General features: G+C 46.3%; 2 protein-coding genes across 26 annotated transcripts in view; one reads left to right on the top strand and one right to left on the bottom strand.

Moving 5' to 3' along the window:
• The window catches only part of LOC122367622, a 100,798-nt gene extending 93,724 nt beyond the window's left edge, over positions 1 to 7,074 (top strand). For all 25 annotated transcript variants that reach the window (XM_043340897.1, XM_043340898.1, XM_043340900.1 and 22 more), the window contains 4 exons: positions 4,499 to 4,610; positions 5,064 to 5,162; positions 5,557 to 5,642; positions 5,937 to 7,074. In XM_043340897.1, the coding sequence (XP_043196832.1) occupies positions 4,499 to 4,610; positions 5,064 to 5,162; positions 5,557 to 5,629 (284 nt within the window). In that variant the 3' untranslated portion in view covers positions 5,630 to 5,642; positions 5,937 to 7,074. The remainder of the gene's footprint in view (positions 1 to 4,498; positions 4,611 to 5,063; positions 5,163 to 5,556; positions 5,643 to 5,936) is intronic.
• Positions 7,075 to 11,947: 4,873 nt separating this feature from the next.
• LOC122367620 (filaggrin-like) overlaps positions 11,948 to 16,999 on the bottom strand; it is a 92,393-nt gene continuing 87,341 nt past the window's right edge. Inside the window, exons 6-9 of the mRNA XM_043340894.1 lie at positions 16,514 to 16,635; positions 15,814 to 15,928; positions 15,261 to 15,448; positions 11,948 to 14,998 (exon numbers count right to left, since the gene is read on the bottom strand). Coding sequence (XP_043196829.1) covers positions 12,863 to 14,998; positions 15,261 to 15,448; positions 15,814 to 15,928; positions 16,514 to 16,635 — 2,561 coding nt within the window. The 3' untranslated portion in view covers positions 11,948 to 12,862. The remainder of the gene's footprint in view (positions 14,999 to 15,260; positions 15,449 to 15,813; positions 15,929 to 16,513; positions 16,636 to 16,999) is intronic.

Genomic DNA, 16,999 nt, shown 5'->3' with positions numbered 1-16,999 from the left:
ACCATTTGCGATACAACTTGCGTATCTACTTAGCCTACGATGTATTCACATTGTATTGTATTCACATAGTTTCGGAACTTTCCCCAATCGACTTGGGGCTATTACAGTTCCAAAAGGATCGGTAACAGCGAAAAACAGTGGCGTCATCACATCATACATAGTGAGCACAACACAAATGCCGCAGCCTTAATCAACATAACGAAAAATGATAATAATAATTGCTTACAATTAAATTGCAGGTTGCACGTTGTATGTAACATATACAATGGGATGGTTGTTCGAGATGTTCACAGCCACATTCAAGTACACTAACATACATGTCATCAAGAACGCAGGTATTTAGATTATGTCTGTACAGGTGGGTCACATATATGGCTCACTAACTTGCTAGCAAACGTTGGTATTGGCAGTAGTGTCAGATCATGAGGCAGAGCATTATATTGTCGGGGTGCGCGACTACAAAAACGTCTCCGGCCCATTTCTGTACAGGACATAGGTACCTGCAGATTGTTATTCTGCCTAGTATCGCGGTCGCGAATGTCCGACCTCAAAATGTGATGGATCCCTCCAATATCTGTTCCGATTCAACTTACGTTTGATCGCAACTGCGAGGTGCCTTGCGATCACATGGATCCCCCCAGCCTAAGATCTCCATAAGGGCCCTAAGCCAGCCTCTGAGGCCCACTTGCCGGCCTCTGGGGGTCCTAACCGGCCTATAGGGGGCCAGCTCTATGTAGGAGCTGCACACCCGCCTATAATGGCCCCACGGCCTACACCCATTTCTCTGAGGCGGCGACTGTGAGGGCCCTCACCGGCGCCCCTGAGCGCCACACCGGCGTCTCTAAGGGCCACACACCCCTAGCTCTGAGGCCCTACACCAATGGCTTTAAAAACCCTACATGGGCGGTTCTGAGGGCCCTTGTCAGTTACCAGCGACCCTGACGATCCCACACAGGTGACTCGGAGGATCCCAGCGGCGTCTGAGCGCACCATACCAGTTTCTGAGAACCCCACAAGGCTCCTGAAGGCACCGGTGACCTCTTAATATCTTCTTGTCGGCCTATGAAGGGTCCGTTCCGTAACAGCAGTTCTGAGGGCCCCACGCGCGCCTGTGATGGCCCTAAACCAGTGTCTCTGAGAGCCCCCACAACGGCGCCTGTGAGGGCCGTCACCGGCGACTGTGAACCCTCCACACCGGCGGCTCCGAGGGCCCCACATTGCCATATCTGAGGGCCCCACACTAGTGCCTCTTAAGGCCCTATATCGGCGGCTCTGGGGGCCCAACATCGTAGCTTCTAAAGGCCCCACAATTGCGCATGTGACGCCGTGACGGCCACCCACCGGTGACATTTGAAGGCCCCACACCGGCTACTCTGAGGGCCCCATCGGCGCTGAGTCCGTGCCGGTCTCTAAAGACGACCCCACAGGGTTTCTTAAGGTACCACCGGCCTTTGATGGCCCTTTGTCGGCCTCTGAGGGCCCATCGCCGGTCTCTGGAGCCCCCTGCCGGCTTGTAAAGGGTACGCGCCAGCAGCTCTAAGGGTCCGACACCCGTGTACGACGGACCCACACCAGTGTCTTTGCAACTTACCGTTTTTTCGCCCTTCTTCTTAAAACTAACTTTTCTTTTCTTAACATCTTTATTTCATGCATTGCAAGTTGTGTAATAGTTTTAGTAGTGAAAGACTGCAGAACCAATTATTTTCTTCAAGCAGAGTTAGTGGGAGTTATTGAGGGACAAAATCATTGGGGGTGCTAACTGGAACATTCGGGGGTGCCCGGAAAACCATTGGGGGTGCTCATTTGAGCATTGGGGGTGCTGCAGCACCCCCAAAGGTATACAAATCGACACCCATGTCGCCTGCCATGTTACAGCTACCACCAGCGCAGCTTTACTTCACATTTCACAGCGTCTGACTGCCACATTGTTTACCCATCACTAATCCCCACCGAACTCATCACTAATCCTCACCGACACCATTTATTTCCTCCATTTATTTCACATTTTCTTTTCAAACACCATATTTTTAGTATCCAAGTTGTAGTTTTTTTAGGGGGGGCAAAAAGATATGTTTGCCCAGAGGTTTTCCGTTTAGGGGGGGCAATTGCCCATTTTGCCCCAACGTAGATCCGCCACTGAGGTCAAGGTCAGGTCAGGTCAGGTCAGGTCACCAAAAACAAAATATAGAAAAGGGCGTGTGCGACACATGTTTTATGGGTCATTTTACTCATGGAATTCAATAGGCACACTCAATAAGTGATATGGACCACCTCTGGATGAATTTCAGGTCGAGGTCAGGTCAAGGTCAGGTCAAGTGAGGTCAAATTTTGAAGTTGGTTGTTAAGGCCTAAAAAGGTGTCTATCCGATGCAGTTTTTCACGGCGAATCGAATGGTGCTATTTTTGTTTCCGTACGAGGTCTAGAACTTCCAAAAAATTCATTTTTCAAAAAAAATTGTGTGTCGTGACGTCATAAAATTTTGAATAACTCCCACATTTTTGAACCGATTCTTCTCAAAATTGGTATGTAGGTGCACATAGACCACTTCTTTGACATATATTCCGGTTTTTTCGATAAACTCAAAATTTTTGGATTTTATAAATATTTTCCCAAAAAAGTCAGTTTTTTGGAAAAAAAATTGGCCAAAATCCAAAATTTTCAAAAAACCGAGATAGCCATTTGATAGACAAAGTAGAATCACGTATAACCTTTTTTGTTACGTCTTGATTCCTTTAAAAATGAAGAAGTTAGCGGCGTTTGAAATTTTGCCGTTTTTGAGGCGAAAATGGCGAACATGACGTCACTAAAACGTCAATTTCTCAAAAATTTTCCGACGGATTTCGCTCAAATTTTCAGGGAACGTGTCAAATTGATGTATGATAAGGTACTGAAAGTTTGACGTCGCTGGCGTAACGCGTTTAGAAGTTATTGGCGAAAAACGGGAGGGGGGGCAGATTTTGCCCCCCCCAGCGGGGCGCGGGTTAACCCGCGCCGTGCTGGTGGCCTGAACTTTCCGCCGAGTGCTGGGGGGGGGGGGGGCGTTTTCACGCCCCCCCGTCTAACTCGGCTCCTGGGCCACGTAGCGACACGCGGTAAGCGGCAATCGAAAGAGCGTCAAAAATAAGGACGAAAACACTTCGGTCATTTTTTGGGTCAGGTCAAAGGTCAGGTCACCAGAGGTCACCAAAGGTAAAATGTTGACTATTTCAACATTTTGGAAACTGCCAACGGCTATCTCGGGAACCGATAGAGCTACAGCGCCGCGGAAAAGCGCATTCGATAGCCCTTTTACAGACCTTTCTGAGTAATGTTCTCAGATTTGACCTCAGGTCAACGGTTTAGCCTCTAGAGGGCAAAAACTCCAAAAATAGCCGTTTTTACGAAAAACGTTTTTTCGTCAATAACTTTTGACTCATAAGCGCCATGACATTACTTTTGCCAGCATCGTGTTCCTCTCGTCGAGACGCGTCGAATGAACTATTTGTTGACCTTGAAAGGTCATTTTAAAAATTTGACCTCAGGTCAAGGTCATGACCTGACCGAAAAGGGTCATGTTGCATATCAGTCGATCCGTATCGTCGAGCTGAACACATCTGACGTGTTTTCACCGCTCTAGCACGTCTCTATCAAAAGTTATAGCCAAAAAACTGCTGGCGACCGTTCATGACCTGAGATGACCTCAGGGGCACACAGAGGGGTCACAGGTGCATTTTTCCTATTCAGTGTGTCATGTTTACCTATGAACCGATGTTTGAGAGCGTTTTGAACGATATTCGTCCAAAAGAGGCGCATTTCAATTTTCTCCCATTGACTTATAATGGAGAGGTCGCAAAATTGACCTGACCTTAGGTCACAGATATCAAAAATCCGAGATATACATTTTATACATACTGTTACTCATATCAATCGCTGAAAGTTTCAAAGTGATCGTTCAGTCGGTGTAGCTATAGCGAGCCTTTGAACTTTTTCTGAGGTAAGGTCACTTGACGTGACCTGGTGACCTGACCTTGAACGGCCTAGGTCTGAAATTTTCACAACATGTGCGGAAATGATGTAGGAACACGTGTACCAAAAACGGCGGCGCGCATTTTGAGATATTCGCGAAAAACCTGAGGGGGGGGCGTAAAAACGCCCCCCCCCCCAGCACGGCGCGGGTTAAGGCTCGACATTGTGTTGTCTACGATTAGACAGCTGATAACTCATTCCCGTACGTCGTAACTCTATAATGACCTTTGCTTATTGTCACATGTGCGCCGCATTCGCGATTGTTGCCGACGCCTGTTTGCAGGTCAGCCCACTACAGTTGTTATACATATCGAAAAACCGATAAACTTTTAGGCGAAAAAGGCTCTTTTTAAGGCCCATTTTTGATTTTTTGCGATATTAGGTAAAAAGAGAAGCTTCTTATCCTAGGAAAAATAAAATGGGAAATCTTTCAAAGGTGGCACACTACCTTTAATGACCAAGCTTGAATAACGTTTCTCCCATCTTCTACAGAGAGCAGCGCGAAGTCTCCCGGTGGGGGTATGACCGGTGGCGCCACATCTGCCCCTGGCGGCGGACTGCAGAACCAACTGCACGTAGACACCACCCAACAGGAAGCCGTACCGTACGTTTTTGGAAAAGAATCTTTAGTTGCGATTTTACTGGTGCTGGGATGTGTCTTCAGTATATCGACACAGCTCATTTTTATGGTTCTTTAGTCATATGCGTTTCCAGGAAGCATAGCTCAATGACCGCTTAACTGATGAGACAGATCCATAAAAAATCATCAAATTTCACTGTTGGCTATTTCAATGAATCACTTCTTGTAAAAAACAGCATGCCTTTTGTGCTCCGATTGTGCTTGTTTGCCGTGAAGCGTTTCTCTCTTACGCTTTTTTTGCATTTTCAACTAGTAACAAATACTATGTACATTAACTTACCCGTTTGCATCCTTTGCCCTTTCCCGTTTTGCCCTGTCCCGATTTATCCGTCAAATCATGAGGTACCCATTCCTCCATGCTAAAATCTCCTTTGTCAAGTGCTGTAACCTAACTCCATCTCTCCTTTCTGCGGACAGGTACAAGGCCCTGTACAGCTACCAGCCCCAGAACGACGACGAACTGGCTCTGACCGAAGGGGATGTCGTGTATGTCATCGAGAAATGCGAGGACGGATGGTACGGCACGATTTTGACGATTTTTAGCGTTTATTGCTGATGCGATTGTTGGAAATGGCTACTTTGTATGAAACTGATAAATTGTATACCTACAGTGACGCATTTTACATCGTGAAAACTGAAAAAAAACCATTTTACATCGCGTCACTCCGTTGTTCAGCGTCGATAATGATCATTGTTATTCTCTCTTCTCGTCATTTACCATGTTGCTCAGGGGTATGCCCGAACAATGTAGACAACTTGCAGCAGTTTCTATGAATGAAGTCAAGACCTGAATATGGTGTTTCATTTGAATGTACTTTGACCGTCGCGTATTGCAAGATAAGTCTCGTATATTTCAGTTGCTCATTAATTGTCGTACCTTCATTCACCGAATCCTTTGGTGTCATTACAGGTACGTCGGAACAAACGGCCGATCGGCCATGTTCGGCACCTTCCCCGGAAACTACGTGCAGAGAGTGCAGTGAACCTGAACTGGCGGTGAGTTCTCTGAGCTAATTATTTATGCCTTGTCTGAGGTGACAATAAAATGTGACCTGATGGTTAGTTGTCTTGACTCCACAAGCAAAACTGTAATTTATCTTCGTGAGCAAAATGCATTATGCATTACAGCTCCTGTGTTGTCCAGGTTATCACCAAGTAAATTTCTGGAGAAACCATTCATATTTTTCAATCCATATGCTAGTTAGAGACACTTATATTGTATTCTTTTCCTGTGATACAATGTCGTAATAATTTGTAGCCTATCCTAACAGGACGTCTATTTTGTTTCAGATGACGGAGCAGTTCAGTTTGAAGACCAGTGCCTTACAGCTACACGTTCAACAGCCGTCTTTACATATGAAATAGGGCGTAAAACATTTTCAACTGCGTCCTATGAATGAACTTTGTGTGTAAATTTTAGACGAGTGCGGTCAAGAAACCGGCCGCCTTACCTGTATTGAGGAAGTCAGTGCACACAACTAAAACTAATGACTTAACACTTGAACGTGCGCGCGAGGTATGTGCAGTTTTATAGGAATTTAAGACACGCAAATCCCACCCCCCACTTACCTATGCGTGTTGTTAGTATGTGAAAGAGAGTTTATACCGTCGTTCCTAGTGTGTAAGCCACGCCCACCGCTTGTCATTGGTCCACACGGATCGTGACGTCACGAGCTAGTCACCAATCAGAGAATGCCTCACTGCCATATGTATAGAATAGTGAGAGAGTTGAGTAGAAAAGGCGGGCAACCTTGTTCACATTTTTATAATAAAGCATGGCTTATTCTCATAGAAAAAAAAAACTACCCTTATGTCGTTTAATGGCAGTCATATTTCTTCCATTCTGAATCAAACCTCGGTGTCGATTTGCGATTCCTCGCGAATTACGAATTACATATACTTGTTAGAAACTAATCATTTGCAGATTAACATACCCTGTAAGCTGAGTAAGACAATGTGTGTGGATTAGGCAGCTGTAATGTTGGCCAGTTCCTGTTTGTTTTATGGATTACCTACCCTGCGCTTTGCGGCCACACAGTATATATGAGGCGCGCTTTAACACCAAAGATGCGTGTAAATCGCCCTTTTGTCATCAAGCGGTATGCTGTAAAACGCACTTTGCAGTGTCAGGCATGCGAATTCGTTCATACGTGAACCGCGTTTTAGGTCAAGCAGTGTGGTGTAATCCTTCCTTTAAGTTCATGCCGTGTGGGGTATGAACCGCGCTTTATGAAGCTCCACCGGCCGGTATATGCCTCGATACCGTGCTGTGTGAAGTGTAAACCCGGCTTTAGGAGTGACCCTGAGGCAGCCGGCAGTGTACCGTGTATGAAAATAGTGACGTCACAGTTTGAGAGCAAAGGTTTATACCGGGCTGGAATCTAGTGCTTCCAATTGTAACACTAAATACACGCTAAAGATAGTATAAGTAAGTGTTTTTGGGATGAATGTGTCTGTCAACTGGCATGGGAAACTGACTGAAATATCACTGACACGCTACAAAAGATGGCTGTGTAAAGGTATGACATCCTGTCATAGTATAGTGTCATTTTGTTCCCTCCGTGGCCGAGTGGATTAAAGCACCGGAATTCGACGCTTAGCCGGTAGTGAGAGCCCGGTTCAAGCCCCGGTGCGGGCGGCCACATTTAGCTCCTACGTGTAATAGCGTGCGTGTCTGTGGCAGGGGCCGCACAGTAGCCAGGTAACGTGAGTGAGCGGAGAGGGCCGTGTCCAGTCGTGAGGGCACGTTAAACGTTCGGACAAAATTCTGCCATACAGCTGGAATTGCGCGATCGGGTGGTGGGGTCAGGGTCAGCACAACAAGCTATGCTTAGTGCGGGCTCTGATTCCTCAAATCCACCCATTCAACCATTTGGACTAAATTTATAAAAAAAAAGTATTTGTTGTTGTTTTTTAATCAAAGTCGTCTCAAGGGATAATAATTTTTGTCGACCTCGGAATTTCTACTTTGACTGTGCAGCATGGGTAACGCACGAAGCACAACAGCGAAGTCCTACAAGTCCTTGTAAACGTAAAACGATTACAAAACACCCAATTGAAATGCGTTCTTCCCTAAGAAATAATCATGAATGAATAAGCGAATGCAAAACGTGTATTTGCACACAGTGGACTACATTGTGAGAGTGGCATCCTTGCTATTGGTGTTTCATTGTTTTAAAATACCTGATAGACGACACATGCCACTTACACGTGTTCGCCAAAGTTACATCAGCTTGCGAATCACATTAGCGAAACAGTGATCAACATCAAGCAAGCACAGCAAACGAACAAATATTCAGCGGACAACTCTTCATACGACCTTTCATTGTACAAATATGCAAACATTTGGTTTAACCCGCGAGTTGCTGGGGGGGGGGGGGGGGGCGTTAAACGCCCCCACTTTTTTCGCCGGGCCATAGCATAAAAACGGCGCGCCGCAGGCGCGCCAAATTTTGGGTACCTGTAGGGAATTCATTTATGTCATTAATAGAAGCCAAATTTGAGCGCCATCGGTCCGCCATCGGCGGCGCCGTGCCTTACAGCGCCTTACAGCTAAGAGCCAGTGCCTTACAGCTACACGTTCAACAGCCGTCTTTACATATGAAATAGGACGTAGAACATTTCCAACTGCGTCCTATGAATGAACTTTGTGTGTGAATTTTAGACGAGTGCGGTCAAGAAACCGGCCGCCTTACCTGTATTGAGGAAGTCAGTGCACACAACTAAAACTAATGACTTAACAGTTGAACGTACGCGCGAGGTATGTGCAGTTTTATAGGAATTTAAGACACACAAATCCCACCCCCACTTACCTATGCGTGTTGTTATAGTCTGTTCCATATCAAGCTTGCAGTTGGAGTTTCTTTGGCAGATCGCTCCTCCGCTCAAGAATTTGCGTCTTAAAATGTAAGAGCTGTATATACAGATATCACGCACTGCTTTCAGCAGGGCACTTCGGCTGCAAACTTGAAACGGAACAGAGTATAGTATGTGAAAGAGAGTTTATACCGTCGTTCCTAGTGTGTAAGCCACGCCCACCGCATGTCATTGGTCCACACGGATCGTGACGTCACGAGCTAGTCACCAATCAGAGAATGCCTCACTGCCATATGTATAGAATAGTGAGAGAGTTGAGTAGAAAAGGCGGGCAACCTTGTTCACATTTTTATAATAAAGCATGGCTTATTCTCATAGAAAAAACTACCCTTATGTCGTTTAATGGCAGTCATATTTCTTCCATTCTGAATCAAACCTCGGTGTCGATTTGCGATTCCTCGCGAATTACGAATTACATATACTTGTTAGAAACTAATCATTTGCAGATTAACATACCCTGTAAGCTGAGTAAGACAATGTGTGTGGATTAGGCAGCTGTAATGTTGGCCAGTTCCTGTTTGTTTTATGGATACCCTGCGCTTTGCGGCCACACAGTATATATGAGGCGCGCGTTAACACCAAAGATGCGTGTAAATCGCCCTTTTGTCATCATGCGGTATGCTGTAAAACGCACTTTGCAGTGTCGGGCATGCGAATTCGTTCGGACGTGAACCGCGTTTTAGGTCAAGCAGTGTGGTGTAATCCTTCCTTTAAGTTCATGCCGTGTGGGGTATGAACCGCGCTTTATGAAGCTCCACCGGCCGGTATAGGCCTCGATACCGTGCTGTGTGAAGTGTGAACCCGGCTTTAGGAGTGACCCTGAGGCAGCTGGCAGTGTACCGTGTATGAAAAAAAGTGACGTCAGAGTTTGAGAGCATACTGGGCTGGAATCTAGTGCTTCCAATTGTAACACTAAATACACGCTAGAGATAGTATAAGTAAGTGTTTTTGGGATGAATGTGTCTGCCAACTGGCATGAGAAACTGACTGAATATCACTGACACCGTACACGCTACAAGAGATAGCTGTGTAAAGGTAAGGCATCTTATCAGAGTATTTGTTGTTTTTTTAGTCAAAGTCGTCTCAGGGGATAAGAACTTTTGTCGACCTCGGATTTCCTACTTTAACCCGGCAGTTGCTGGGGTATTTCGCCACCCACCGTTTGCTGGGGGGGGGGGGCGTTAAACGCCCCCAGCCGATAACTCGAGAACCAATAGGCGCAGCGAAACGCACGAGGCGGCAAACGAAAGAGCGCGACGAGACGCTTCAGATGAGTACTTTAAAGTTGAATTTTGAGGTCACAGGTCGGGTCAAGGTCAGGTCAAACACCTGAAATCGGGCTTTCAGTAGCATGGACTTCAGGACTTCGCAATGGGCGCCTCTCGCCATAAACTCTGTCAAAACGGTGCACAATCCATCTTATAAGGCCTACAAGAGTGTCAGCTCCATATAGGGGTCAGTCAAGCATAGGTCAGGGTCAAGGTCAGGTCAACCGGGTAGGCACATATCCCCGAAAATCAAAACTGATATTCGCAGCCTGTGACACATGTTTTGTAGGTAATTTGGGGCGTAGAACACGATGGTGACATTCATTTTATCATATGTGTACGTGTTTGGCTCAAAAAGTTCAATTTAAGAAATTCATGTATCATGGTCGTGAAGTAGTCACGAAAAAATGCCAAGATTCAGTTCAAGATTTTGGAAAATGCGGAACGATAATCAATAATCGAAGATGGCCATTTGATTGATCATGGTATTGGCAGTCTAATGGCGTTTACGGCATGTCTGTATGTCTAGGTATTCTGTGATTTTATATGATTTTTGAACATATGCCGTTTTTGGTCGAAAACTCAGAAATCATGACGTCACTAAAACCTCGATATCTCAAAAATTTTCCGACCTATTTTTTTTTAAACTTTGTTACAATAAACTTTAATCAATTCCCTACAGGTACCCAAAATTTGGCGCGCCTGCGGCGCGCCGTTTTTATGCTATGGCCCGGCGAAAAAAAGTGGGGGCGTTTAACGCCCCCCCCCCAGCAACTCGCGGGTTAACCCGCGTCCTGGTGAGCCGCCCCTGGTAAAGTTATGAACTTGAAATTTAACCCGCGCCCTGGTGGGGTCTGTTTATAACGCGACCTGGTGGGGGGCGGGGCTATTTTTTGCCCCCCCCCTCGTATCTCCGAAACTACTGGACGGATCCGCAAAATTTAAACGGCGTTCGAAAGGCCTGTCAAATTTGTTGAGAGAAATCAAATTTCATTGACCTTGGGGTCACCGATGACGTCACAGGTCAGGTCAAAGATGGAATGTTTCACCGTTCACGGGTCTTCTAGGGAATGCGCTATAACACCGAGGAAAACGCATTTTGTCGAGAATCAGCGATAGGGCGTCAGTTGCCTAGTAGATATGTTGCTATTAGAGGTCACTGACAATACCAGGTCAGGTCAAAGGTCAGGTCACCTGGGGTCACAGGTCAGGTCACATGAACCCAACTTTAGTAAGGTTGTGTGATGCATATTTTATGGCCAATTTTTCATTTCCAACTCAATGGTGTTGGTTATAAGACTATCAGGTACGGCTAAGGTCACTTTCTGGTGAAGGTCAGGTCAAGGTCAGGTCAAAAAAGGTCAAATTTTAAAATTGATAGTTTTGCATAAAATGGGTATTGATTCGATGCAGCTCGTCACGGGGAGTCTAATGGTGGTCTTTGTTTTGCGCTACGGGGTCTAGAATTGCTAAAAATTGAGTTTGAAAATTTGACGTCATCAATTTTGAACAGTTTTTTCGCTATAACTTCGCCAAAAAAAAGAGGTATCAATCTCAAATTTGGTATGTGGATGGAAGGCAGTAAGGACTATCACATATATTCCGGTTTTTGCGAAGTTCAAAAAACTTTTTTGGATTTTCCGACTATTATATCCAAAAAATCTATTTTTTGATTTTGGGGGGTCAAAATCCAAAAATTTCAAAAATCCGAGATAGCAGTTTTGTAGCCCTGTCAATTCTACAGCTTTTATTTCTCTATCATTTTTCTGTATTTGCAAAGCTATAGGCCTGACAGCTCTTCCCGCAAAACCCTTTTTTGGGTCGAAAACGGCAGAACATGACGTCACTCTGACGTCATTTCCGGCCAACCTATCATAGCCTTTGGAAAAAAAAAAATTTGGTCACAATGTGTAAAATTGATGTCCGGGAGGGTACTGAAAGTTTGGTGACGATCGGCGCAGCGGTTCTGGAAATATATCGAAAAGTCTGGAGGGGGGGGGGGTGCAAAAAATAGCCCCCCCCCCCACCAGGTCGCGGGTTAAGCGTGGTTAACGCACGAGGCACAGCAGCGAATTCCTGCAAGTCCTTGTAAACGTAAAACGATTTTAAAACACCCGATTGGCAGACGATCTTCCCTAAGAAATAAACATGAATGAATTAGCGAATGCAAAACGTGTATTTGCACACAGTGGACTACATTGTGTGAGACTTTGTCATCCATGATGTTTCATTGTTTTAAAATAATAAACGACACATGCCTATAACTTACATGTGTTCGTCAAAATGACATCAGCTTGCGAATCACATTAGCGAAACAGTGATCAACATCAAGCAAGCACAGCTAACGAACAAACATTCAGCGGACAGCTATTCACATGACCCCTCAGTGTACAAAGGTGCAAACATTTGGTTTAAAAAGCGTGCCAACACCATAATAACTGGCAAAACAAAATTGTTTCACATTACAGCAGAAAAATTTCAGTAGCAAATACAAGCATAAACTAGGATCACAATTTACGTAGCAAAGCCTCAAAACGGCATGCATCGCATATCTATAATACCTATCGATCCTTCATTTCGTCTCTTTACATTCCATGGACCATAGCTAGCAAAAACGTAACAAACATTGTCGTATGGAAGACAAACGCATTGAACACGTACGCATACATGCACATTGAACAATGAACACGCGAAAATTAATATCATCCGCCTTAGCTTGTGTCTTATGTTACACACGACAGACCTGTTCGCTAGTTGGCACACACAAGAGGAACCTCGAAATAACTGAAAAGGTTCACAGAAAATGTTCCCAATCTAGTACCTATGTCAACACCGAAGTTGTGCAAAGGTGAAGTAAAATATCTCGTTTCATAGTGTGAGTGATTACAATTCGAAGTGCAAGGCCAAGAACGCAATCGCAGTAGATAACGTGGGCAACGAAGATACATCACATCAGTGAACAATTCACGACTGTTACATAAATTAATACCTTCTTCTCACCTAAAAACTTAACTTTAGCTTTCGTAAACATCATACGCCATCTAACAAAAACAAAAAGAACTACAGAATCCCCTACAGGATACCCAGTAGGGTAGTTTCCGTACCTCCAGCTGACCGTCGCCTCTCAGCTGCCATATTCACTTCTACCAGCGTATCAATGCTGTTCGCACTGGCCCCGTGGAGCAACCGCTGGGCCGCTAGAGACTTGAAGTTCAAATTCAGCGAGCTCAGGCTTGGGTATGTCCGCAAAGAAGCGTCCCCGGGCGAGGCCGCACGTTTTTCAGCGGATTCGCTTACTGGTTGGGAAGTTTGTGTCGGTGCGACGTCCGCCATTTTGTTTGTCGGCAGCGCTGCGTCGGCCATCTTGGATACCGTTGGCGAGGTGTCTGTCATCTTGGCTGGCGGTGATTTCACAAGGTCATGATAAGTCAGCGGGCGAGTCGTCCTCTGATCAGGGATTATACCTTCCGGAAGGGACTTGGGAGGTACCTTCGCTGGGGTTGGCAGCTCGTGGAAGATGTTCTTCACGCTAAGTCTCTCAGGTCGGGTGGGACTGATGGCCTCCAGAACCTTTTCGTTATTCATCTGCTTTCTTTCCAGCGCTTGAAGAACTGTCGCCGTGTTCTGGTCTTTGCGTTGATGAGAAGAAGTGATGTCACGGGAAGTGACGTCACTCGGCAGCTGTCTGACGTCAGATGTTGGGATGACATCAGCGCTTACTTTGTGGGCCTTCGGCGATGACGTGTTCCTTTCCCCATGTCTTGGGGAAGAGCGATCCTGATGATGTCTCGGAGAGGCATCTTCTCCGTTTTGGCGTGTCTTCAAAACATCTACCTTGTTGGAAGAGTTCGAAGTCTTTCTATCGCCCTCTTCCTTTTGCGCTGTTCGTGGTCTTGGTACTGGCACAGGCACAGGATCCTCAGCTACCAAAACACCAACATTTTGGTACACTGGCTCACTTTGCCGCTTGCTGGACTGACCATTGACAACATCGCCATCCATTTCACCATTGTAAACATCAAAGTACTCACGATTCTCAACATGCCGCAACTTTGCGCTAGGTTGTGACATGCTCCTCTTTTGGCTCTCCTCCAACTTTCTCCAAACTGAGGAACGCGCGACGCTTTCTTCGTTGACGTACCTGTGGTTACGCTTGATCTCACTAGTCGCAACGCTTCGTGGGTGTCTGGGCTCGCTTACCTTTGCGTCCACTTTCAGGGCACTGTCACAGCTAGGTTCGGATGATTCTCCGTTGGGGAAGTGACTTGATTTCATCTTGAGGTTCTCGTAGTCTTTGCTGGGAACAGAGACATGAGGTTTGACAGATGTTCGCGCATTGTCGCCATGGTTTGGTTCGTGCTGATTGGATTCATGACGTTTCGATTCGTGATGAATCGTCTCATGACATTTCGATTCAAGACGGTTTGGTGCCTGTCGGGTTGCCGGATGGCTTTCTTCTGGACCCTTCTTCCTAGAGTCAACAACCTTGAGTTTCGAGTCGTCATGACGTCGCCTAGGCGACTTGTGCTCCTTTCGCTTTGCAGGAGACTCACTAGACGTTCTTCCGTTGACTCTGCGATCATCACTTGCCTGAGTAAGACTCGAGTCATGGCGACTAGAACTATTGCGACTCGAATCTTGCCGACTAGACTCACGACGGATCGATTCTCGATTCTTCGCTGAGCCATCTTTCGTTTGTCCCGGTGGCTCTAGTTTTGCTCCCCGTTCCAGAGATGTCGCTGGCGAAGTATCGGACCTTTCCAGGCTTGACCCACTGCTTGTTCTACTCGAGCTGTGTCTTGCTCGAGCTTCGAGTCTCTCCCTTACATGTCTTTGCGCTAGTGACTCGGCATGACTCGAAGAGTCACCAACTCGCTCACTAGCGACTCCATCACGACTCGCACTTTGTTCGGGTTTCTTCTGACGAAGACCGGGCTCTAGCACTCGTAGTAGATCTCCAGAAGGTTTCAACCTCTCTCCTCGCTTCCTAGGTGATCTGTGTCTCCGTCTTGACTTCGCCCCAGTTTTCTCTTCTTCACCAGCAGTTTCAGCTAGAAACTCTGCCAGTTTCGTGCGACGAGGAAGCGTGGACGATCGAGGCGCCACCTGTGGTTGACATGGGAAGGCTGAAGTTTCGCCGGCCTCCGCTAGGTGGTCCATGCTCCCGTTGAGAGGCCGGGACTTCTTATGTCGGCGCGGACGAAGCACCTGTAAATATTGATAGAGCCATCAGTCATGTGCCAGAACAAGTCTTACGTGTTAGGCCGGCATACGAAATGTAACGCAAATAAACGGCATTTGACATTGAACAAAACGGTACAGCAAAAAGAGGAAAACGTTTTTGCATCAGACATAAGCAATATTGCTGAAAGTTAGCAACATTTCACTTTGAAAGTATTTGAACGATACTTGATGCGGTCTTTGTTGGGTAGAAGGTAGGAGGAGTTGAACCCACACTCGATGACCTCACCTTGGGCGATCGCTCAGCTGGCGGCCACTGTCCGCCGCAAGATGGCGCCGTCTGCGTGCCGATCGAGTGTAGGTGAGTGACGTCACCGCTGGTCCACTCTGGTGGAGGGAACTGGGCGCTGAATGTGGCCAGCTGACGACGGGGGACGGCCAGGCGGAGGAGTTTGGAGAACAGAGATGGACGCTCCACTGGAACCGGTAGATAAATTTTCGTTAGGTTATTAGTGACGCACCAGTGGAAACGGTGAAAACGAAGGGCTAGTCGATTTTAAAGAAATCAGTAGAAAAAGACATCAAGAGCGGGAAATCGTACCACGGTCCGTAGTGCGGGCATTTGCTTCCTCCGCTGCAAACGGTACAAACGAGACACGGTTACCGCATAGTTCATGCCTCAACAACAAACGACCCATTTGCCTCATTGGTGTACCGACAAACACAAATTTATCGAACTTCATGCACTGGACACATTGAAGAACCACACAAATTTCAAGTTTTAGCAAAATCACTAAAAAATCAACAACGTGAAACAAAGCACTCACAACGGGAACACTCACAGACACTAAACTCCTCGCTGGTTGCCGTCTCGTCGGTGAAGGTTCTTCTGATCACAGAGTGCTGCAGACACAGGCCACTCGGGTAGCGCATCGAGCTGGCGCGACGGAAGTGCTCCTGAAACATGAAGTGCGAGAAGTGAGGAACGTTTCACCTGAGGTACCCATTGCGTGAGCACGGTTATTGGCGGGAAGAAATGAAAGACTCACGTTGGGCCAACTCTTCGCTAGGACTGAGCACCCTTTGTTTTATGGTCCCTTACATTAGCCCAATATGTTACTGAAAGCAGGAAATGAAAAGCGAGAAATGTGAAAATCAGTCCAATAAAAGCACGATCCAAACATGTCACAACAACGTATAAGTTATGGTATACTTATATACCTACGGGAATGGCGAACGAGCTCTCGAAGGAACACTCTATCGGTGGCTTTTTAAAATAGGAGTAAAACATGCGAAATTTTGACAACTACATTTATCGCATTCTGCTGATTTGTTCCAACACAATTTTACCTTTCTCGTCTATTGGGTACAAGACTATATCATCTCTCTCTCTCTGATTGGCTGTAAAACTTCCTCATTTCACACTGATTGGCTGCAGTACTTCCTCACCTCTCTCTAATTGGCTGTAGCACTTACTAACGGCTCTTCGATTGGCTGTAGCACTACCTCATTTCACTCTAATTGGCTGAAGAACTTCCTTACCTCTCGTTGATTGGCGGAGAGTTTCAGCGAGTGCCTCCGAGCGAAGACAGCCAGTCCTGGAGGTGGCGCTAGTGAGGCACCCGGTAGAGGACGCGCGTGTATTACAGGGTCGGTGTCGGTACCTGACAGACAGAACACGGCGGGTTAGGTTCACTCATTGAAATGTGATTTGTCATCGCTTAGCGTAATGCACGTATCCCCCAGCGTAAACCAAATCCACCCCTCCCAGCGTTACATTGTTCTTCGAAAACTTCCATGTCCATGCCTCCTATACTTTCCATTCCTTCCACACATCCAGCGCCATCTCCAAATCACCCAGCGTAAACCCATACCTACAGTTTTTCCCATGCTTTCTAGACATTACAGCCGCCAATTCCTTATCTATCATACCCCATACACCCATACATCCCATACCTCCCAGTGATATCGCCCACGTCAATCTGTACCAACCGATACACCAGTTTTCCCTGACCTGATGGCATTGTT

The sequence above is a fragment of the Amphibalanus amphitrite genome, unplaced genomic scaffold (genome assembly GCF_019059575.1).
Source record: "Amphibalanus amphitrite isolate SeventyFive unplaced genomic scaffold, NRLGWU_Aamphi_draft 000883F_arrow, whole genome shotgun sequence".
NCBI classification, from domain to species: Eukaryota; Metazoa; Arthropoda; class Thecostraca; order Balanomorpha; family Balanidae; genus Amphibalanus; species Amphibalanus amphitrite.
The sequence above is the reverse complement of the archived record's forward strand: the minus strand, read 5'-3'. Positions and strand labels throughout refer to the sequence as shown.